Here is a 24222-nt window from a genome sequence, read left to right on the forward strand (position 1 = left end):
TTTTTGATAAATATTTTTAAAAGTATTTTTTTAACTTTTTTACGGTATTTTTTAGTCCTTTTATGTGATCTTCCGATCCCTTGACCAAAGACTATGGGATTTTCACTGGTTTACTGTTCAGCCTTCTCAGTCTTTTGGCAGTAATGGCCTTGATATATTATCCTGCTGCAACAAACTGGAAAGTAACTGATCTTTATGTGGTCAAATTAGCTTTTGGCAATCAGAAGTATTGCCTAAAATTATGCCATTACATTTCTAATAAGGAAACAAACCCAGCAACTTATTTCTCTGAAAGGTCTACCAAAACGTATACATGCATTTGTCTCTTCCTTATTGGATTACGGCACTGCATTGTATGTAAATCTACCAGAACAGATCTGCAGCCAACAAATGTGCCCTTCAATTTCTATTGCCTTCCATAAAAATGGAAAATTATTTTTAAAAGGGTTTTCCGAGATTTAAAGGGAACCTGTCACCAGTTTTATGGTGTCCTAACTAAGGGCAACATAAATAAGTGACTGATTATTTTAGCAAAATGCTGGGTCACTTTCTTTAATTGACCCAGTCAATCTGCCAACATCTTGTATTGAAAAGCTCCAGCTGATAATGAGGAGTCCTGAATATTCATGAGCTCCTGACTATCCCCGCCCACCTGCTGCTGAGTGACAGTTATTTTCCATATGAATCAGCAGCAGGTGGGCAGGGGAGTGGCTATAGCTCTGAATTAAATATACCCTGGACTCAATGACATCACGCTGGACTCCAATCAGCTCATTAGCATACGGCATCTTTGTGTGTATATTATGAGGTAACCATCTGTCACACCAGTAAGTGAATACATCTAAGGTACTTTTTAGTAGTTAATGATTGTATATAATTAGTTAGATTATAATCAAATATCCACATGACAGGTTCCCTTTAAATACTGATGACCTATCCTCTGCAGTGCTCCAGACTAAAAAAAATACCTAGTAGCCATTGGCTCCTGAACTGAAAAATTTTTAGTCGCCAAATCAAAACCGAATCAAAATTTTGGTATCGTGACAACGCTACGCCAATCAGATCGGCATAGGGTTGTTTTGATACCAAAATTTTGATTTGCTTTCACCAAAAAAAGCCGCGTGCATTTTGCATTTTATGAAACGCTCAGCCCATAATAGAACAGTCCTATCCTATTTTTGGGGTGACAAGGTGACAAAAAAATGGCAAATGCTCACCGCAAAGGAGATATTTTTTAATAATTTTATAGTTTGGACAGCGCTATTTAATATGTTTATTTATTTATTGTTTATATATTTTATATGTAAAATTGTAAAATTGGGAAAAGGGGGGATTTAAAGTTAATATTTTAGGGTACTTTCACACTAGAACAAAATCACAGACATATAGTGGCCAATATGGGGGAACTGCCCAAACACCAAACACTGTAGCGTGTTTATCATTGGGCGAGCAGTCCCACCGCGTGTGAACCACTAAAATACCGTGGCAAGTATGGGGGAGCTGCTCAAACCCCAAACACTGTGGCGTGTTTCTCATTGGGGGAGCAGTCCCACCGCATGTGGACCGCAGCAAACGACCATCCCGAGCAATTATGCGTACAAAGGAGGACGCCCGCGCGGTCCACATGCACCACAACAGCATCCTACACAGACCGGAGCATTGTGCGGATGACAATACAATTATACAAATCACTGAAGAAAGTGCACCAAACGGATATACCACTGACTATACTAGCTGGTCATACAAGCAGATGTTAAAAGCTGAGACTTTTGCCAATATATTCCTGTCAGGAAGATATCGGAGCCCAACATGCACCACGTCACGGTTCTCAGCATGGCAAGGGGTCCTACCACTGCGCTAACTATGGTGTGAACACGGTCTGAAGGTGATGAAATCCAGCTCACAGCCAAGCTTCCACACAACCGCATAGCAGGACAGCTAATGCAATGTGAACAAAGCAATACTGTAAGCCACACCCATATCAGATCATGTGATGGAGGTTTCCAGGTGCAAAAGAATGTTCAATTGCCAGATGAAGGCACATTCAATACTTATAAAACAAAATCACAGACATATAGTGGCCAATATGGGGGAACTGCCCAAACACCAAACACTGTAGCGTGTTTATCATTGGGCGAGCAGTCCCACCGCGTGTGAACCACTAAAATACCGTGGCAAGTATGGGGGAGCTGCTCAAACCCCAAACACTGTGGCGTGTTTCTCATTGGGGGAGCAGTCCCACCGCATGTGGACCGCAGCAAACGACCATCCCGAGCAATTATGCGTACAAAGGAGGACGCCCGCGCGGTCCACATGCACCACAACAGCATCCTACACAGACCGGAGCATTGTGCGGATGACAATACAATTATACAAATCACTGAAGAAAGTGCACCAAACGGATATACCACTGACTATACTAGCTGGTCATACAAGCAGATGTTAAAAGCTGAGACTTTTGCCAATATATTCCTGTCAGGAAGATATCGGAGCCCAACATGCACCACGTCACGGTTCTCAGCATGGCAAGGGGTCCTACCACTGCGCTAACTATGGTGTGAACACGGTCTGAAGGTGATGAAATCCAGCTCACAGCCAAGCTTCCACACAACCGCATAGCAGGACAGCTAATGCAATGTGAACAAAGCAATACTGTAAGCCACACCCATATCAGATCATGTGATGGAGGTTTCCAGGTGCAAAAGAATGTTCAATTGCCAGATGAAGGCACATTCAATACTTATAAAACAAAATCACAGACATATAGTGGCCAATATGGGGGAACTGCCCAAACACCAAACACTGTAGCGTGTTTATCATTGGGCGAGCAGTCCCACCGCGTGTGAACCACTAAAATACCGTGGCAAGTATGGGGGAGCTGCTCAAACCCCAAACACTGTGGCGTGTTTCTCATTGGGGGAGCAGTCCCACCGCATGTGGACCGCAGCAAACGACCATCCCGAGCAATTATGCGTACAAAGGAGGACGCCCGCGCGGTCCACATGCACCACAACAGCATCCTACACAGACCGGAGCATTGTGCGGATGACAATACAATTATACAAATCACTGAAGAAAGTGCACCAAACGGATATACCACTGACTATACTAGCTGGTCATACAAGCAGATGTTAAAAGCTGAGACTTTTGCCAATATATTCCTGTCAGGAAGATATCGGAGCCCAACATGCACGTTGGGCTCCGATATCTTCCTGACAGGAATATATTGGCAAAAGTCTCCGCTTTTAACATCTGCTTGTATGACCAGCTAGTATAGTCAGTGGTATATCCGTTTGGTGCACTTTCTTCAGTGATTTGTATAATTGTATTGTCATCCGCACAATGCTCCGGTCTGTGTAGGATGCTGTTGTGGTGCATGTGGACCGCGCGGGCGTCCTCCTTTGTACGCATAATTGCTCGGGATGGTCGTTTGCTGCGGTCCACATGCGGTGGGACTGCTCCCCCAATGAGAAACACGCCACAGTGTTTGGGGTTTGAGCAGCTCCCCCATACTTGCCACGGTATTTTAGTGGTTCACACGCGGTGGGACTGCTCGCCCAATGATAAACACGCTACAGTGTTTGGTGTTTGGGCAGTTCCCCCATATTGGCCACTATATGTCTGTGATTTTGTTTTATAAGTATTGAATGTGCCTTCATCTGGCAATTGAACATTCTTTTGCACCTGGAAACCTCCATCACATGATCTGATATGGGTGTGGCTTACAGTATTGCTTTGTTCACATTGCATTAGCTGTCCTGCTATGCGGTTGTGTGGAAGCTTGGCTGTGAGCTGGATTTCATCACCTTCAGACCGTGTTCACACCATAGTTAGCGCAGTGGTAGGACCCCTTGCCATGCTGAGAACCGTGACGTGGTGCATGTTGGGCTCCGATATCTTCCTGACAGGAATATATTGGCAAAAGTCTCAGCTTTTAACATCTGCTTGTATGACCAGCTAGTATAGTCAGTGGTATATCCGTTTGGTGCACTTTCTTCAGTGATTTGTACTTTCACACTAGCTTTTTTCTTTTCCGGCATAGGGTTCCATCCTAGGGGCTCTATACCAGAAAAGAACTGATCAGGCATATCCTCATGCATTCTGAATGGAGAGTAATCTGTTCAGGATGCATCAGGATGTCTTCAGTTCAGTCATTTTGACTGATCAAGCAAAAGATAAAACCGCAGCATGCTACTGTTTTATCTCCGGCGAAAAAAAACTGGAGACTTGCCTGAATGCTGGATCTGGCATTTTTTCCCATAGGAATGTATTAGTGCCGGATCCGGCATTCAAAATGCCGGAATGCACCCGCGCTAAATCCGGACCCATTCACTTCTATGGGGCTGTGCACGCATCACTTGTGCGTTACGTGAAAATCGCAGCATGCTCTATGTTGTGCGTTTTTCACGCAACGCAGGCCCCAGTAGAAGTTAATGGGGCTGCGTGAAAATCGCAAGCATCCGCAAGCAAGTGCGGATGCGGTGTGATTTTCACGCATGGTTGCTAGGATGAAAGTCTATTCACTGTATTATTTTCACTTATAACATGGTTATAAGGGAAAATTATAGCATTCTTTAATACAGAATGCATGGTAGAAGGTCAATATAATAAACATTATATACACCCCAGTATAATAAACATTGGTGGCGCAGTGCGCCCCCCCAATATAATAAACGTTGGTGGCGCAGTGCTCCCCCCCAATATAATAAACATTGGTGGCGCAGTGCGCCCCCCCCAATATAATAAATATTGGGTGCGCAGTGTGCCCCCCAATATAATAAACATTGGTGGCACAGTGCGCCCCCCCAACATAATAAACATTGGTGGCGCAGTGTGCCCCCCCAATATAATAAACATTGGTGGTGCAGTGCCCCCCCAATATAATAAACATTGGTGGCGCAGTGTGCCCCCCCCTCAATATAATAAACATTGGTGGCGCAGTGTGCCCCCCTCAATATATTAAACATTGGTGGCGCAGTGTGCCCCACCTCAATATAATAAACATTGGTGGTGCAGTGCGCATCCCCCCATATAATAAACATTGGTGGCGCAGTGTGCCCCCCCTCAATATAATAAACATTGGTGGCGCAGTGGGCAGTGCCAATGAGGGTTAAAAAAATTGAAAAATAATTAACTCACCTCCTCCAATTGGTTGTCTCCTGTTCTTTTTTCAGGACTTGTCAAAGGACCTGTGGTGACATCACTGTGCTCATCACATGATCCATCACTATGGTAATGGACCATGTGATGAGCTCAGTGACGTCACCACAGGTCCTGAAGAAAGAACAGGAGACCGGTAGCTACGCGATCAATTGGAGGAGGTGAGTTAATTTTTTTTTATTTTTTTTAACCCTCATTGGCACTGCCCACTGTGCCATCAACGTTTCTTAAACTGGGGGGGGGGCGCACTGTGCCACCAACGTTTCTTATACTGGGAGGGCGCACTGTGCCACCAACGTTTATTATACTGGGGGGGACGCACTGCGCCACCAATGTTTATTATACTGGGGGGTGGCGCACTGTGCCACCAATGAAGATAGCTGACCTGTTAATACAAATACAGGAGGCGAGTGCCGGAATCAAATAGCCGACACCCGACCTCTGACAGGGAGCTGCGATCAGCGGCAGTTAACCCCTCAGGTACCGCACCTGAAGGGTTATCTCAACTGCCGCTGATCGCAGCTCCCTGTCAGAGGTCGGGTGCCGGCTATTTGATTCCGGCACCCGCCTCCTGTATTTGTATTAACAGGTCAGTTATCTTCATTGGTGGCGCAGTGGCCACAGCCCCTCCCCTCCTCCTCCCGTCTCTCTTCTTATTGACGGTGGTGGTGGTGGCAGCAGCACAGGGGGAGGGAGACTCCTCCACTGCGCTACTGAGAAGAACATCGGTGGCGGCGGGGCAGGGAACTATCAGCTCCTGTGCCCGCCGCTGTATTCAACGGCAGAGCTGCGGCGGCGGGTATAGTCGCAAATGGCGACAAGACTAAAAGGTCTTGTCGCCATTTGTAAATTCTAAGTCGCATTGGCGACCATTTTGGTCGCCATCTGGAGCCCTGTTGTGGGCTTTTAATTATTCTTTGAAGGGGTTGTAACATTCCCCTGTACTGGCCACCAGTGTGTTGTCTGTAGTAAATAAAGCAGTATGTGGTATGTAAGGACTTGAATATGGGTGGCAGTGGCGCAGTGGGATAGCATAGTCCTGAGTTGGGAAAACACCCAATGATAATAATAATGCTGCAGGCGGTGTTTAGTAATCTCCCAACTTGGCAGGACAAGAAGCACACAAGAGGTTAGTAGACCAATAGGATGAATCCTTCTTCCACTGTGGGCAGGCATGGAAATCTCCATCATATACCGAACATACGCAAAGATTTACACCTCCTGAACCATGCAAGATTGGAAAATGGATATGAAAAATGATTAAAAGACTTCTGCATTACTTACATGCAATTCCTTGCTGCCAGGTCTCTGTGTACAAACTTTTTGCTCGCTAAATATTCCATCCCCTTAGCAACTTGTAGGCCAAATCCTATGAGATCTTTCACTGTTGGGTTCTGAAATAAAACATTAGTACATGCATTTTATTCCAATGAACATAGAATACATTTTAAATATGCAACAATTGTTCCGCTCTGTCTGAATGCAATGTCTATAAAGACTACTATCTTAGCAGCAACCTGTTCCTGCTCTTGTCCATGGTCTGTGTCAGGTATTGCTGTTCTATCCACTTGATATAATGTTATAATTGCAATACTCCTCTTAGCTTATAGTGATATTTTATTGTGGTCTTTTAATACACTCTATTCTGCATTCAAAAAACAATATAAACTGCCATAAACTCTTTAAACCAACTCCATGTTATGTACTGTTGTCCATACTATAGGCACTGACTGTATCTCACCATTCACTCAAGCTTTCAATAGAAATTGGTTTAGACAGTGGCTGCAGGGCTGGCAAGGTACCGCATGATGCATAGTTTTATGAATGTGCTCATGCATCATTGTTTTCACATAGCATGGTTTCGCTATGAGGCCAGCACAATACTAAATTGTTAAAATTAAAATATAATTACTTATATAAGAATACAATTAATAGAGTTTAGATTAATATACCTTTTTTTTAAGCGAGTATGTCAGCAGTTTTGGCCATGCTGAACTGCTGACAGCTCTAGGTAGATGCTGGGGAGGGAAGAATAAACATACCCCTTTGTGGAGCTTTTATCATCAAGAGCAGTCTGGATATGAATCTTCATTCTGTCAGATTGTGCTCTTGCAAGTGCCATGGGGCGGGGCTTCATTGTGAATTGCTCTCTTCCTGCATTGAGCTACTTCACAGCCCCTCCTCTCTGCTATGATTGGTATATATAATGTACTGGTCTCCTGGTTGGATGCCAAAGCTATCACTCAAAGCAGAAAGGAGGGCCCATGAAGTGCAGGCAGAGATCGGGGGGCAGTCCACAGTGATGCCCCGTCCCCAGGATACTTGCAAAGGCAGAATAAAACTTCATACTATCACTACTCCTAATAAAAAAAGCTCCACAAAAGGTATGTTTGTATTACAAGCATAGCATGATCAAAAGTGCTGACAGATTCCCTTTAAAAATTCCTGACTTAGGCTACTTTCACACTAGCGTTAATATTTTCCTGTATTGAGATCCGTCATAGGGTCTCAATACCCCAAAAAGATGCTTCCGTTTTGTCCCCATTCATTGTCAATGGGACAAAACCTAACTGGACAGAACAGAATGCTCCAAAATGCATTCCGTTCCATTCTTATACCGGAGAGCAAACCACAGCATGCTGCGGTTTGCTTCCCGTCCTGGGATGCGGAGCAAGACGGATCCGTCATGACCCACAATGCAAGTCAACGGGGACTGATCCATTTTCTCTGACACAATAGAAAACGGATCCGTCCCCCATTGACTTTTAATGGAGTTCATGATGTCTTGGCTATGTTACAGATAATACAACCGGATCCGTTTATAATGGATGCAGACGGTTGTATTATCAGTAACGGAATCGTTTTTGCTGAACCCTTCCAGACCCAGCAAAAACGCTAGTGTAAAAGTAGCCTTAGGAAATGTATCATAATGTCTTCAGAAAGAGGTTAGAATTGTAGTAGGCGCTAACAATTGGCCAGACTTTGTTCTATGTCTTTATATGATAAATACTCAATGTACTTACATGAGATTCATTTCGAATAAAGTTTCTGAGATCTCCATGCTTCATAAATGGCAACACTACCAATGGAGAACCCTCTGTGGGCAGACAAATGCCCAGCAAAGACAAAACATTTGGATGGCTGAAATCTTTCATGATTATGCCTTCTTTGAGAAACTGTGAGACTTCTTCAATATCTGTAATACCTTTAAAATTAAATTAAGACATAACTCAGTATTGTAGTACAACCCCTTTAATTTTAGAAATAATCTTAGTAATAGATTTACAGGAAACCCGTTCAGTGTTTTAGTTTCATAGGTTGAGCAATCACAAAGGGGAATTAACTTCAAAGAAATGATAAATTATTATGTAAACAGGAAAAACTATTGTGAAATCTTCATTACTATGTAATAATTAGCCTCATATCATTACAGGTACAAGTTCACTTTCAATGTTAGATATGGATTGTGTGTTTAGAAAAAAGTAATAAATGTAGGTGATAACTGTATCCAGTTATTGAAATCGGTCTTTGCTTTGTGCTAATGTTTTTAGATTATACATTTTTTTATGAGGGCATATGGATGTCACACTCGGATGGACCTACATGTATTTCATGGTTGGCCATTCGTTTCAATTTGCTGCCAGGGAATCCAGGAGCTGGACTTCTGGTGATCATTTGTCTTAAAGGGGTTGTCCGGGTTCGGAGCTGAACCCCATACGTATCCCCTACTTCAACCAGGCAGCCCCTCTGAGATGAGCATCGGAGCAATTTATTAGCTTTCATTATCTTTTTCATTAGATCCGGTGATGTACCAGGTCTCTGCTCCATATATTTTTAAATATGATGCCATCTTCCTAGACTAGCTTTTTTCACTAGCCTAGCACATGGACCTAATACTAGGCTGGGTTACCCTACAAAATTCAGCTTCCTGTCCTGTATGTTTCTGTAATATTCGGACCAAGTCATTTGGGTCTTCAGTGTTAATAGATATTACAACCACTGTAAATATAAGAGGGTCTGGAAACTTTTTTTTTTTTGCCAGAGTTGGAATTTAAGTATTGCACCTTTTGGAGCCATATTTGCATTAAAATGACCCCTTACTCTGCTTTATTAATGTTGTGTTATTTTGGAGTGCTGTTACCAGTGCCATGGGAGAACTTTATCCCCTTTAAAGTGTAGTTTCTTTTATATTACAGATTCTATTTAATTCGGCAAACAGGTTACTAACAAAGAATATATCAGAGAATAATCAAGGTAATAAGTACATGTGATTAGTATATGTAAAAAATAATTCACACTGTTTCTATAGATATTTTATTATGATGATAGTACTTAGAGAAGACAAGCATATGTTCTCTGTTATACTTACGGTTTAGAGATTTCACGGCACAATGTAATTTCTTCCCATCAGTGTCTAAAAGCGTACCATGATACACACATCCAAAATGTCCTGAAATTAATCAAAATGTAGTTATGTTTGTTTCCCAACATGCCCAGTATTATTATTTTTTTTCATATTTTCAGATTATATCATGATATCATTTAGTACTTTTAATATAATGTATAATTCTTACCTCTTCCTATTACTTTGTTAAAGTGCACTAGGAGGCGGTCCACACCAATAACCATGTGCTCTATTTCTTTCACAAGGTCTGCACTTAGGAGACTTGAATCAATATGGACATATGTCTGTAACAATGGACTGGCAATGTCTGAATCTCCACTTGACAATATAGGGGAGAGGTCTCTGTGAGGATACTGAGCTACTCGGCATGATCCACCATGAGATGAATTTGGAAACTGATCTAAGTTGTGCAAAGAGAAAATAAAACTTTAAAATGAAGACATTCAGGTTTTGACAAACACACATTTAAGTAAATGCTTAGGATATAAACGTTGTGATGAACATGTGAGCATTTTGAAAACCCTAAAAACGAATTGTGTTCTGTTGTACTATACAAAAGATTAAAAGAGGTCGTTGGTCCAGTATAGAGTGCAGCATGGTGGCTGGTAAAGAACTGGAGAGGTTGTATACCCCCTGGGTGAGGTAAAAAAATTCAAGAAAGCTGGGTGTTTTCAGTGTAGTTGCTGAGGCATTTTTCTTTCAAGTATTTTATGGGCCTGGATTTTTATGGAATGGTGGGTAGGTTGATAGAGGGACCTGTCATTCTCACTCCACTTAAGTACAACTATTTCCCCTAGCCCAAGGTAAACCTAGGTGTAGCTACTGGGATCATTACTGGGGAATAAATACAGGGCTGAAATGATCATTCAGTGTTAGAAGCCTTTAAGCTGCATGACCTGTTGACTGTGTAAAGCCTGATCTCCCATGTGTTGCTGAGTGTTTTAGGCGCGAAAACCGAGGTTCAGTTAGAGCCCAGACGGGCAAGGTATTGTTGTTATGTTATGTGTCCTTTCACCGTGGAATTCATACCAATGAATGCCACTGCTTTATTTTAGAGAGAAAATATATATTAACTGCTGAAGCCTGTGACGTGTCATTGCCAACTCCACCCCAAGTAACAAATCCGTGATGAGTTATTATCATGCTTCTTCTCCTATAGTGTGTCCATAATATTTGAGGTGGCCATACTATGGGAGACATCGCACAGTCATGTTTCAGTCTGGTCTGACTGTATTATCACAATCCTTGTGAGATTTAGGTTAGCTGTAGACATATAATTTCAGTTGTTTGACCAGTCAGTTATTTAACCATGCTTTTGGCCCATTGCTCCAGAAATATGTGCAACTGGATTTAGCAGGGAGAAGAAAAAAGAATATATGCATTTTATAACAGGTACATGTAACTAACTAATTGTACCATAAGGTTCAGGCTATGATCAGTCACTGGACAAGAACATCCAAAACTACAGATCAACACTAGAGAAAAGTTTCACGGTGAACATAGTACACGTAATATTAGACTATATGGGTTCAAACACTGAAAGAATATATCAAATACTGAGCTATTTGTTATTGGGAATTCTCAAGACTGCATATGAAAATATGTAAAATGTATTTTATGATATGAGTAAAAGAAAGGTAAGATATGCTTTATACATAATCTATAAAATTATTCATAGTGTAATAGTAGAAGACTACAATTTACATATCTTATGTAAGAGAACTGCATGATACATATGAAATTATGTGTGTTCAGCTTTAAGGTTCAGTAACTATGAAATCAAGGAAATGCCAGGAGGTGATTCATATCCTGCAGTCTTAGGAATGAGAGTTTCACTAGCAATCTTCATCTTATCAGGAATGCAGAGAAGCAGATAGGACAGAAAGAAATGTATTGTTGGCTATCAAATCATCAGATGAACTGAACTAGACAATCTAATATGAGAGTCGGAACAAACCCTTCTACTGCACAGAAAACTCTGGTTTCAGAGGATTAAACTATTATTTACAACCAAAACCCAACCTTAGAATAATATGGGGTCTCAAAATTACAATTCAATATGTAATATCATGGTATTATTTATTATTTAAGGATCCTGTCATCGGTTTTTACCCCTCTAAACTCATAACACTGCTAAATAGGTGCTAGGGAGACAAAACATACCCATGTTATTCTACACCAAGTATCCCTGAGAAAATGAACTTTTATGTACTCACATACCACATGCAAACGAGTTTATGGGGGTTAAAACTGATGAAAGGCTCTCTTTAGAACAAACAGTATTCCATTGTAAATGTATATTACATGTGACCACCTACTGCACTGAATGTACATTCTCAGGATGATATCTATCTATCTATCTATCTTTGATAATCAGAATCCAAGCAGCACTGCAGATCAGCCAATGTACAGAGGACCAAGCAGGTGAAGATGTAACCAGTCATCCACAATATGAAAAACAAAATAGGGCAGCACTTCCAATGATGGTGATAAAGTAGTGTCCTTTATTCACCCAAGGAGTAACTTTTCAGTCCTCCTAGTGGGCATGAGACTAGTGCCCATTTTTCAGCTGTTTTAACATACAGACAAAAGAAAGGTATTGTTTTATCAGCATGATCAACTCTACCCGGCAGAATGCCTGGTTTAATAGGGTTGATCATGCTGACAGAGGCTCTTTAACGGAAACATCACATTTTCAGGTGCCCACTGACCATACATCTTCAAAACCACTCATTCGGCTGACAGCTATGTCTCCAGGCTCCCTGTAAGGTTTGCCTGAGCATGTATGTGCTTTCAATGGAGAGAAAGGAAAAACCCACTGCCAGACACCTCAAATTCAGTGCTCGATCCTTCAGTCTCCTTACATCATATGTCAGGCAGAGTTGGGAGCTCCCCAAAGACATAAGGCTGTTGACTGTTTCCAACAAAAACTGTGGGTTGACCAATAATAATTTATGATACTATAATGTACTTTTACATGCAGGTCTAGCTGTGGCAGCATGGAATATTGTTTTGTTGCGAAATGATTCAGTATAAACCCTCTTTCACATCTGTGTTGTGCTCTAATTTCAGAATATTCAATAGCAGGAACCGTGGAAACCTCTGGCCATGCTGGATTTAGTGAGCTCTGGCAGGCTGTCCTCTGCCAGAACAGCCTGTCGGAGAGCTAATGCTAGTGTGAAACTAGTCTAACTTATTTATTTAAATCTCTGCTCGTTCTGTGCTAAGTAGCCCAGTTGACGGTACTACTTATTGATTGCCAGCTATATTACTATGCACAATCATACAAGGACAGCTCACTGATTAGGACCGCCCACTGGACTCCTAAGCATAGAAAGAGCAGAGATCTAAATGAGTAAATACAAGTTTTACTGAATCAGCACCTCCTGCTGTATACCAAGCTTCCCTTACAGCCAGTGTACCATTCTTTTTTGGCGGAAGTGTTGTAAAGGAAGAGTAGAGGAAGTTAACTTAATAAGCTTAGGAAAATAATTGCTGGTCTGAGAACATGTACATCAGTCCGGGAACAATAATTCAGTTTTGAACATACCTTGATTAATGCTAACTCTTGTGTAAAATATGAACAGGGGAGTGTGTGTTGCAATCTACTATACTATCCATAATACAGTATGAATCATGAAGAACAAATATGATTCACACAAGAGTCATCCACTTAAAACCTGGCAAGGCAGAACATTAGAGAGTTGTCTTACCTTTGTAATGAGTGATAACTATATTCACTTTCAGTGGCTACGTGTGTAACGAACATCAGAGCATCTATTTCTTCTCTTGCTGAGACCTCACCCATCTAGTCAATACCTCTATATCATGGCCACTGACTATGTCTTAAAGAGACACCAGCATCAGAAATGTTTGTATCACATTACCAGCCGATATAGAACTATTCTATGTAAGTTTTTATACAGAAAAAGGATTGGATGGTTTTCTGGATATCATTTTTTTGAAGCACTTCATGTACTCAGCTTCCTGTCCTGGCGCTTTCTCTTAAGGTTGTATTACACAGCACAATGTTCAGGCGGTGCAGGCGCTGATGGATGATGACACGTCCATCTCACTCATTTGCCCGCATTTGCACCAGCCTGATTACTCAGGTCAATGTAATCTGAATGTGGGAGGAAGGATTGCTACCAATTAGTTCTGTTGATTATCGGCTGCAGATCCCTGATTACACAGGAAAATGTGCTGCCAATAAATGGGCATCTTTCATCCTGATGAGAGATGCCCATCAGCCAACAAACCCATCTGCTGATTGGCTGCATGATTATATGGGCCAATTATTGGGAAAGGGCATTCCTAATGAACACTTTCCACTAACTGGCTCAAAAATCATGTGGTTTAATAGGGCCCTTACTCTTTTGTTTGGACCTTTAGCACAGTAAACAACCACACTTGACTTGTTTACTTAGACCATTCACGGCAGAGAGAGCGGGAAGGGAATGACTGACTTAACTACAGCATCACATATTGCACTGATAGGTGCAGTGCTTTTCTATACGCATCTTTATCTCGGACTATCCAGAGAACAATAGAGCTATCATACTGTCATCCAAAATTCTACACCTACTATTATACTGGCAGATAAGAGCTTCCCCGTGCAGCAGCAGTACAATATCAGTAGGATCTCTGCTATTATAGGTTTTATCTCTCTGTGCTGACTGCTAGAGAATGAAACTATTTTATATTTAATTTTTAATGGTATAGTACTGCTGAAATGAAAAATTAAAATTCTTAGAAATCTTTTCTATGAATATTGAGTTGAACAAGAAAAAAACTCTTTCTGACAGTAGTGCCCCTTTAAAGAAGCATTGCTGCCTTCTTACCCACCTAGCTCACTGATAGAGACTGATGGTAGGAAGGAAAGCTCAGTGTGGGTTGGTTTAAATTATTACATTTAGACACAATTATTACATTTCGCATTTAGATATTCAGAACCGGGTTCTATATATCCTATGTGCTGTGTATAGTATATAATAACAAGTACCATTACAGTTTCCTTGGCTGACATGGTTTTTAGATGTATCATTCATGATGTAAATAAGTTCACGTATGGAGAAAAAAAAAATATAATTTGGAAACCATACATGTAAAGTTAACATATTAACCTGACCTAATATATTAGGTGATTAAGTGGTTTGGCAGGTGCCATAGACATCATATTTTTGGTGACAATTTTCATAAGTTCAGCACACAAGAAATGCTTATTCCTCCTGTAAGAGAATCCTGCCAAGCACATTGTCTGAATTCAGTCCCTTGGAGGTTTGAGGTCCCAGAAGTATCAGGCCATTAGTATGTACTTACAAAAAGTCCTGACAGGGAACACAGTGATTCTGAGGAACAAGTCAGATTAATGACCGATCATGTGAACTATGGCAAAGAATAAAGACTCTTACCTTCTGGAAATGTAGAGCGGTAGTCCATAGATTCACTGGATACCATTTCGGTTGTAGGACTTACACTCCTTGCACTCACAAGTCTATCCAGATGAGGTGTATGTACCCTGCCATCAAATAGGACCCGTTCACTGCCTATATCTGTAATAAAATATAGTTAGGAATCTGGAAGTAGCTCCTCATAAAGAATCCAAAGTCACTGAAGAACAAAAGTTTTACCTTTGAGCTGCTTTCTCTTCCTTACACATTTGAAAATCACAAGTGCAATTAAAACCAGTAAGACACAGGACAGAACCCCAGTGATTATTCCTGTGTAATTGTAGTTTGGTTGGACTTTCACCATGCCAATGACAATGGAGGAGGATTCCTGCAGGAGCTGATATTAAGATAACAATTAAAAAGTCATACAGGGTATAGGAAATCATCCAGTCATACATGTTTGGAGTTTTAAATGTATCTCTGCTTAAAAAAAGTTTTAAAGGCGTATGTATATTTGACAGTCAGAAAACAAAATTGCTGTTGACAGTGACTGGCTCCTTGGTCTCGTGATGTTCCATCATTATGGACTATATACCATTGCGTCTGCAGGGGCGAGGATCTATGAAGACTACTGGCAGAAGTTTATTATTTATATGGAGGTACTTAATGGGGTTGTCCCATGGAAAATATTCAGCAGTTTTCAAACTAGCACCTTAATACTCATTTACTCTATAACTTTTTCTGTCCTCATGTTCACATACTGTATAATTATTGATCAGGCACCATTGATTATGAAGCACCATCTTCTACTCTAAAGTTAGCTGATGGGCCTTTAACCTGTTCCAAACTGTCTTATACACATATATGTCAGCGGGAACAATAGCCACCAGATGCCTGCTGTTTAATAATGTATGCGATCACGCATTTAACCCCTCAGGCAATTTAAAATGGCCCTGGAAAAAATACTAAAAGTGGCCCCGTTTTGTAGTTGGGTCCAAGTTGATGGAAGGCAAGCCAGCAATACCATATTGTGGCACATTATACCATCACAACAGAACTAAATACCACAGTCCATCACAAAATACTGCCAGTAGCACAAAATACATGCCCAAAAACTTCCACTGACTGGCTGTTAGGAGGACTCAGGCGGCCCCCTGGGCATCGGCCTACCGGAAAACGTCCCTGTAAGGTCTATAGCCAATCCGCCCCTGGATAGTCATATGTGACAACGGCATCTGAGAGGTCAAAAACTGGGAGCCCAGCAGTGCACCAGCCACCCCTAGCGAGGATCAGGAGAGTTGGATGGTGTGTGCAGGAGTCTCGGTCCTCCTGAATGATCTGAGGCTGCCGCACATTACTTCCTAAGAAGGCTCAATAGGAACACAGTGACATCCTTATAGACCAGGGGTAGGCAACCTCCGGCACTCCAGCTGTTGTGAAACTACAACTCCCAGCATGCATACTTGCTATGCTTCTCTGAGAACTCTCATAGAAATGAATGATGCATGCTGGGAATTGTAGTTTCAGAACAGCTGGAGTGCCGAAGGTTGCTGATCCCTGTTATAGACTCTAATGCATTGGCGTCTATGAGAGAAGCAATCTACGGTAATCATTGCTTGTTCACATTCCCTTAGGGGAACATTTAAAAAGTGTAAAAAAAGAACAAATATTTGTAAAAATATTTACAAAATAAAAAATATATAAAAATTCAAATCATCCCTCTTTACCCCCCAAAAAAATTAAATGAAAATAAACATCATGGTCATATCTATGCCATAGGGAAAATGTCAGATTCGCTGTTTTTAGGTTGCTTCCAAAAAATGGAATAAAAAATGATCAAAGAATCATACATACTCCAAAATATCAATGAAAAGTACAGATCACCCTGCAAAAAATTTAGCCCTCACACAGCTCCATACACATAAAAATAAAAAAGTTATGGGGGTAAGAATATGGTGATGCCCAAAAATATAGTTTTTTCCATAGTTTTTTTTTTCAGTATTAAAACTCAAGAAAAACTATACATATATGGTATCGTTGTGATCGTCCAGACCCATAGAATGAAAGCAACTGGTCAGTTTTACAGCATATTAAATATTGTAAAAGCAAAACCCATAAAACTGTGGCACAGTTTTTTTCTTATAATTCCACCCCATTTAGAATTTTTTGCTGTTTCCCACTACATTTTAAGCAACCGTAAATGGTGCCATTAGAAAGTACAACTTGTTCCACAAAAACAAGCCTTCATATTGTTATGCAAATGGAAAAAATAAAAATTTTGGCTTTGGGAAGGCTGGGTTAAAAAACTAAAATGAAAAAATAGAAAAAGGCCTTTCATGATTTACCTGTGTAATCCTATTTAGCACACTTAGTTAAACAACAATGGCATGTCATTTCCTTATAGCTTGTGTATCTTCCCTACATTTCGATCATCCTGAACACGCAGTGGGGGAGGCTGGAGGGGGTCAGGAGCGCACCTGCCTTGTTCGGCATCTTCAGATAATTACAGATGAGCTCCACACACGCTACAAGTGGTAGACGTTTATAATTCACAGCAGACGTGCGGCTTAATTATTCATGATGTACATAAAAAGACATTCTCAATTCAATCAACAGTAGCCAAACATATGGACCGAACAAACACTGTAGTGCAGAACGATTATGAGGAGAAAACACGCTGACCTTCAGTAATAATATATAAGCAGATGTATGCAGACAACTGAAGTTTTCATTTGGACAAATAGGAACAGATCCTACCTCTATTTTCAGCTCACTGTTACTTTTCATCAAGTCACTGGAAACAGCACAAGAGACAAAATCTGATTTGGATTGAATAATTTCACAGCTCTTGTTACCAACTTTCAGCACTTCTCCTCTTATAGCATCAGAATCAATATTATCTCCCTAAAACCAACACAATCAGCATCAGTTATGGAAAGTAAGACTAAAACATACATAAAACGACCAATTATTGGTTTCAATAAAGCACCCATATAATATGGTTATCTAATATGATTAAATGGAATCTGTCACCAGAATATTCACTGTTAAGGCTACTTTCACACTGGCGTTTTGGCTTTCCGTTTCTGAGATCTGTTCAGGGCTCTCACAAGCGGTCCAAAACGGATCAGTTTTGCCCTAATGCATTCTGAATGGACAAGGATCCGCTCAGAAGGCATCAGTTTGCCTCTGTTCCGCCTCCATTCCGCTCTGGAGGAGGACACCAAAACGCTGCAAGCTGCAAAACTGAGCCAAACGGATCAGTTCTGACACACAATGTAAGTCAATGGGGATGGATCCGTTTTCACTGACACAATCTGGCACAATAGAGAACGGATCCGTCCTCCATTGACTTTCAATGGCGTTCAAGACGGATCCGTCTTGGCTATGGTAAAGATAATAACAAACGGATCCGTTCTGAACGGATGCATGTGGTTGTATTATCTGAACGGATTCGTCTGTGCAGATCTATGACGGATCCGCACCAAACGTGAGTGTGAAAGTAGCCTAAACCAGGCACAATGCCTTGCAGGGCTATCTAAGCTGAATGTAATGATGGCTTTCACTTAATGATCTGTTACTTTATTCTGGAGAAAAGGTACTTTCAATTAATATGCAAATGAGCAGTTAAGTGCACTGAGGGTGGGCCCAAGCTACTCTTGCTCTTCCCGCCTCCTCTGCCAGCCCCTCCCTCTCCTTATTGACCGATAGTCATCTTGCCTGGCCCTGTCAGTCAAGAAGGGGGGGGGGGTGAGCTGGCAGAGAAAGCAGGAGGAAAAAAAGTGCACACTATGGCTTGTGCCTGCTTTCGGTGGACTTGCAGGTACATTATGCAGCTGAACGGGAAGACAAAGGAGCATATCCAGTGGGAACTTCACCAGAAGAGTCCACAGTTACATGACCTCGCCCAAAGTACCCCTTTCAACTTTTGAGTTTGATTTGTACATATAATACATCAGCACAATCAAACATGCAACTTACAACCATGAGGGGGCCTAGCTATAAGCAGTACGGAGGTACTTGTTGCACCTGGGCCCTGGTGTCTAGAGGAACCAAAAGTCCTTTTGCCACCAGTAATATAAATGGTATATGATAAGTTAGGGACCCTGTTATATAGTTAGCACTGGACCCAGGAGATTCAAGTTAGGCTAAGCTCACACCTCAGTCATTTGGTCAGTGATTGTGAGCCAAAACCAGCAATGAAGCCTACTCACAGACCAGGTGGAATGATTTGATTTGCACCAATTCAGTGTTTTTGACCTGATGGAAATAACTGACCAAATAACTGAAGTGTGAACTCAGCCTTAGGGCTGTTTCACACGAGCGGATCCCGTGCGTGTCATCCGCAGCGTGAATAAGAGCCAAACCCCGCTCCGGACAGCAGAGACACGGAGCAGTAACATGATTGATAATTCTCTTTGCCTCTCTGTGATCTTTTTACTACAAAATCACGGTGACAACTTTATCTCACAGTGATTTTGTAGTATAAAGATCACAGAGAGGCACGGAGCATTATCAATCATGTTACTGCTGTCCGGAGCGGGGTTTGGCTCTTATTCCCGCTGAGGATGACACGCACAGGATCCTCTGGTGTGAAACAGCCCTTAAGGGTGTATTAGACACCCCAAGGCCGCAGATAATTGTCGGTAATCGTCAGCGATGTCCTCCGTGGCATGGGGAGGAGCGATCACTATGCCATCGCTTGTCCCCATGCAGGGCAGCAGTGTGACGGCAGCAGATCGCTTTAACACAGCACGATCTACCGCCAGCACTGTTGTGATTTTTAAGCATGTTTACAAATCACAATGGCCTGATGAACGAGTGCTTGTTCATCAGGCATTTAGAGGCAGTATTAGAATGCCATATGATCTGGCAGTGTAGCCCATCCTTTACACGTCCATAAAGGGAGTCTCCCTGATAAATTTCTGCTCTTCTAAAAACTTTTGGTTTGTATTTCTTTTTACCATATATTATGCCACACCTTCCTGACTGCATCCTGAATGCTGCCCACTTGATCTCTACAGAACACTGTGACTGGGTGTGAATATTTATGTTGGAGGATAATTGTGGAAATATCACTGGATTTTAAGGAAACCTGGTAAACAAGCATGGTGGTGATACATAGTAATACATTATATATTGCAACACAAATAAAGAAGATAGATTACATTATTTCAGATTGGCTGTAAATCTTACCTTAATTTCCAGGATGTTCCCCATTGAAATCACCAACGTTTTTTCAAATTTTTTAAATACAGGATTATTTACATAAATGAATTCAAAAGCAGAAGATATGGCTCCATCGAAAACAAAAAAAACTTGGGTTACAATTGGTGGCGCCAGATTTAGCCCTTTCAGGGAAGGGGTTGAAGTGCAGATTATCTCAGAAGAGGATTTATGTACACAGGTCTAGAAAAAAATGTAGGAAAAAGGTTAAGATAAGATATGGATTTTACGATACACATATATAAGAACTCCTTTGGATAACCCCTTTTTGAAAACAATCTTAATTGCTGTATGTTACACTAAGGAGGGTGGGTCACACATAGTGGCATAAATCTCAAAGTAGTGTGGGAAGTCTAGGCACATCATGAGCAAGAAATTATATCACTTAACATTTATTTTCGAATTAAAAGCACATAATGAAACATGTTGTTTCTAATCTGGTTTTATTTAGTGATGGTAATTTTTGTTAATTATTTTATGAATGATTATAGGGGCAGATATTTTGTCTAAACTGCCATTGACAGCATAATGGCACAATAGACAAGCAATGATTCCTTGTCCGGTTTAGAGGTCATTATGCAGGGAGCAAGAGAAGATAAACTATAACCTAGTCTATTGTGAATGGTGGATCCTGTGCTATCTAGATATAGGTCTTACCTGTCATTGAAATCCTGCCTTCAATGACAATAAGATAATATCGTGAAGTGATCCTTACAGAACAGAAATTGCAACCCTATTATTAGGCCTAACAGCCAGAGTGAAAATTGCATACATTTAGGATTTTTTAAAAATATAGATAGGGACATGGAAAATTAAAAACAAACCCAAAACTCTTGAAATTCCGACAACATATTCCCAATAAATACTTATTGGTGTTATTTCCCATGGAAACATATAATAAGAACGTGTCCATTGGTTTTCTAACACACACACATTGTACAGTGATGCTGCAAGCAGTAACCCATCGTAGGATAGCACCTAATTGTACTGCTGACGTCTTCTCTAACCACGAAAGGGTCATAAATCCCAATAAATCACATTGTTAACCTTTGCAGAGAAAGACAAAGATACTCCCTAGCAGATGAGAGGCTTTTATAACTAGGTGTGATGACTTTATTAGCGTCATAGTTTACTTCACAGTGATTGCAGACTTAGCAGCGGCTTATTCTCAGCAAACCCCTTGCTGTGTCTGTAATCATACAGTTAATGCATAACTAATCACTCAACCACACACAGAGCAAAAACAACTAACTGCCATGCAGTGACATCCTGCTGTTAGAACAGCACAACATTTCAGCTTTTCTTTCCTTTGTGGATTATTTTCAGTGCTTGTTGCAACCATATATCCGTGCATAGAGTATATACAGACGTGGACAAAATTGTTGGTACCCTTTGGTCAATGAAAGAAAAAGTCACAATGGTCACAGAAATAACTTTAATCTGACAAAAGTAATAATAAATTAAAATTCTATAAATGTTAACCAATGAAAGTCAGACATTGTTTTTCAACCATGCTTCAACAGAATTATGTAAAAAAATAAACTCATGAAACAGGCATGGACAAAAATGATGGTACCCCTAGAAAACACAGAACATAATGTGACCAAAGGGACATGTTAATTCAAGGTGTGTCCACTAATTAGCATCACAGGTGTCTACAACCTTGTAATCAGCCATTGGGCCTATATATATGGCTCCAGGTAATCACTGTGTTGTTTGGTGATATGGTGTGTACCACACTCGACATGGACCAGAGGAAGCAAAGGAAAGAGCTGTCTCAAGAGATCAGAAAGAAAATTATAGACAAGCATGTTAAAGGTAAAGGCTATAAGACCATCTCCAAGCAACTAGATGTTCCTGTGAGTACAGTTGCACATATTATTCATAAGTTTAAGATCCATGGGACTGTAGCCAACCTCCCTGGACGTGGCCGCAGGAGGAAAATTGATGACAAATCTAAGAGACGGATAATCCGAATGGTAACAAAAGAGCCTAGAAAGACTTCTAAAGAGATTCAAGGTGAACTTCATGCTCAAGGAACATCAGTGTCAGATCGCACCATCCGTCGTTGTTTGAGCCAAAGTGGACTACATGGGAGACGACCAAGGAGGACACCATTGTTGAAAACGAATCATAAAAAAGCAAGACTGGAATATGCCAAACTACATGTTGACAAGCCACAAAGCTTCTGGGAGAATGTCCTGTGGACAGATGAGACAAAAATCGAAGTTTTTGCCAAGGCACATCAGCTGTATGTTCACAGACGAAAAAATGAAGCATATCAAGAAAAGAACACTGTCCCTACTGTGAAACATGGAGGAGGCTCTGTTATGTTCTGGGGCTGCTTTGCTGCGTCTGGCACAGGGTGTCTTGAATCTGTGCAGGGTACAATGAAATCTCAAGACTATCAAGGAATTCTAGAGAGAAATGTACTAGCCAGTGTCAGAAAGCTTGGTCTCAGTCGCAGGTCATGGGTCTTGCAACAGGACAATGACCCAAAACACACCGCTAAAAACACCCAAGAATGGCTAAGAGGAAAAAATTGGACTATTCTAAAGTGGCCTTCTATGAGCCCTGACCTCAATCCTATTGAGCATCTTTGGAAGGAGCTGAAACATGCAGTCTGGAAAAGGCACCCTTCAAACCGGACACAACTGGAGCAGTTTGCTCATGAGGAGTGGGCCAAAATACCTGCTGAGAGGTGCAGATGTCTCATTGACAGTTACAGGAAGCGTTTGATTGCAGTGATTGCCTCAAAAGGTTGCGCAACAAAATATTAAGTTAGGGGTACCATCATTTTTGTCCATGCCTGTTTCATGAGTTTATTTTTTTACATAATTCTGTTGAAGCATGGTTGAAAAACAATGTCTGACTTTCATTGGTTAACATTTATAGAATTTTAATTTATTATTACTTTTGTCAGATTAAAGTTATTTCTGTGACCATTGTGACTTTTTCTTTCATTGACCAAAGGGTACCAACAATTTTGTCCACGTCTGTACATTTTCAGATGCTTCCCAATTCAGCATGTAACTTTATAAAATGGATGCTTTAACTTATATTCAATAGTGTTAGCGTAAATGGTTTTTCATGAACATATTAGGTAACCATGTAATGTTGGAATGGAAATGGAGCTATAGGCTCCATATATGGTTGTAAATAATTAGGTGTAAACTCTATTTCCTTCTGGAAACACAAGATAATATTTGATTTTGCTTCTACCACATTTGATGGAACAGAGGGCATGTATTTGGACATTATACAAATAATAAACAGTCTTTAATATTAACGCTATAATAAGCAATTCATCTTTTTTCTAACTGAACTAGAAAGCATATTAAGAGTAGGACCTTTGTATATTACTGTTGGTAATGTTTTTTTTACCATTTGACAACCCCCTAATGATTTTTCCATCCTGCGAAACCCCTACATGATCAGTTTGGATGTGAACTGTATACTGATTACCACTTCAGCTGTTGTTTTCAGTGGAACCATGCTATGGATCTAGCCCATCTAGTTATATAGGGCTAATATGAAACCAGTTCACTTTCAACTTGTGTTGCCAAAATGAATCACATGTACACCACAACATAATGTAAAACTGTGGTTCACACATTGTAAACTGCCAATAAAAGCTGCAAGGAGATGCCAGCAAGAAGGTGGCTTTTCATCATACAAGGTTTCAAAGGAAGACTTAGTCATAGACATAAAGTCTGCACACTTTACCACAGGTCTCTAAAGGAAGTGCGGCATGGGAGGAGTATTTCTTTCAAATGACTAAGGACCTCTAACCAAATCAAGGCAAGTTAAAAGTTTTGACATGACAGGTAAATGGTAGATCATTTTTAACCTTTCCTCTATTTTCACCTAACTGAACTTTTAATAGAAACAGTGGAAACATATAAAATAAAAAGGGAAGAACTTGGAATAAAAACACATATATGGCTAGGTTTACAAAGCTGCATGCAGTGGTATTTTATCTTGAGGAATGGGATCCATTGGGCAGATTTGGTGTTTGGCATATGCCAGACCAGGCAATTT

The 24222-nt window shown here is 40.8% G+C and overlaps 1 protein-coding gene across 2 annotated transcripts in view; it reads right to left on the bottom strand.

The window, feature by feature from the left end:
* Positions 1–24222, bottom strand: part of MET (MET proto-oncogene, receptor tyrosine kinase) — a 137030-nt gene that overhangs the window by 15307 nt on the left and 97501 nt on the right. For both annotated transcript variants that reach the window (XM_044280296.1, XM_044280295.1), the window contains exons 11-18: positions 20152–20364; positions 17713–17859; positions 15196–15352; positions 14977–15117; positions 9735–9965; positions 9530–9610; positions 8184–8365; positions 6445–6554 (exon numbers count right to left, since the gene is read on the bottom strand). In XM_044280296.1, coding sequence (XP_044136231.1) covers positions 6445–6554; positions 8184–8365; positions 9530–9610; positions 9735–9965; positions 14977–15117; positions 15196–15352; positions 17713–17859; positions 20152–20364 — 1262 coding nt within the window. The remainder of the gene's footprint in view (positions 1–6444; positions 6555–8183; positions 8366–9529; positions 9611–9734; positions 9966–14976; positions 15118–15195; positions 15353–17712; positions 17860–20151; positions 20365–24222) is intronic.

This window comes from Bufo gargarizans, chromosome 2 (genome assembly GCF_014858855.1).
Source record: "Bufo gargarizans isolate SCDJY-AF-19 chromosome 2, ASM1485885v1, whole genome shotgun sequence".
Classification (NCBI taxonomy): Eukaryota; Metazoa; Chordata; class Amphibia; order Anura; family Bufonidae; genus Bufo; species Bufo gargarizans.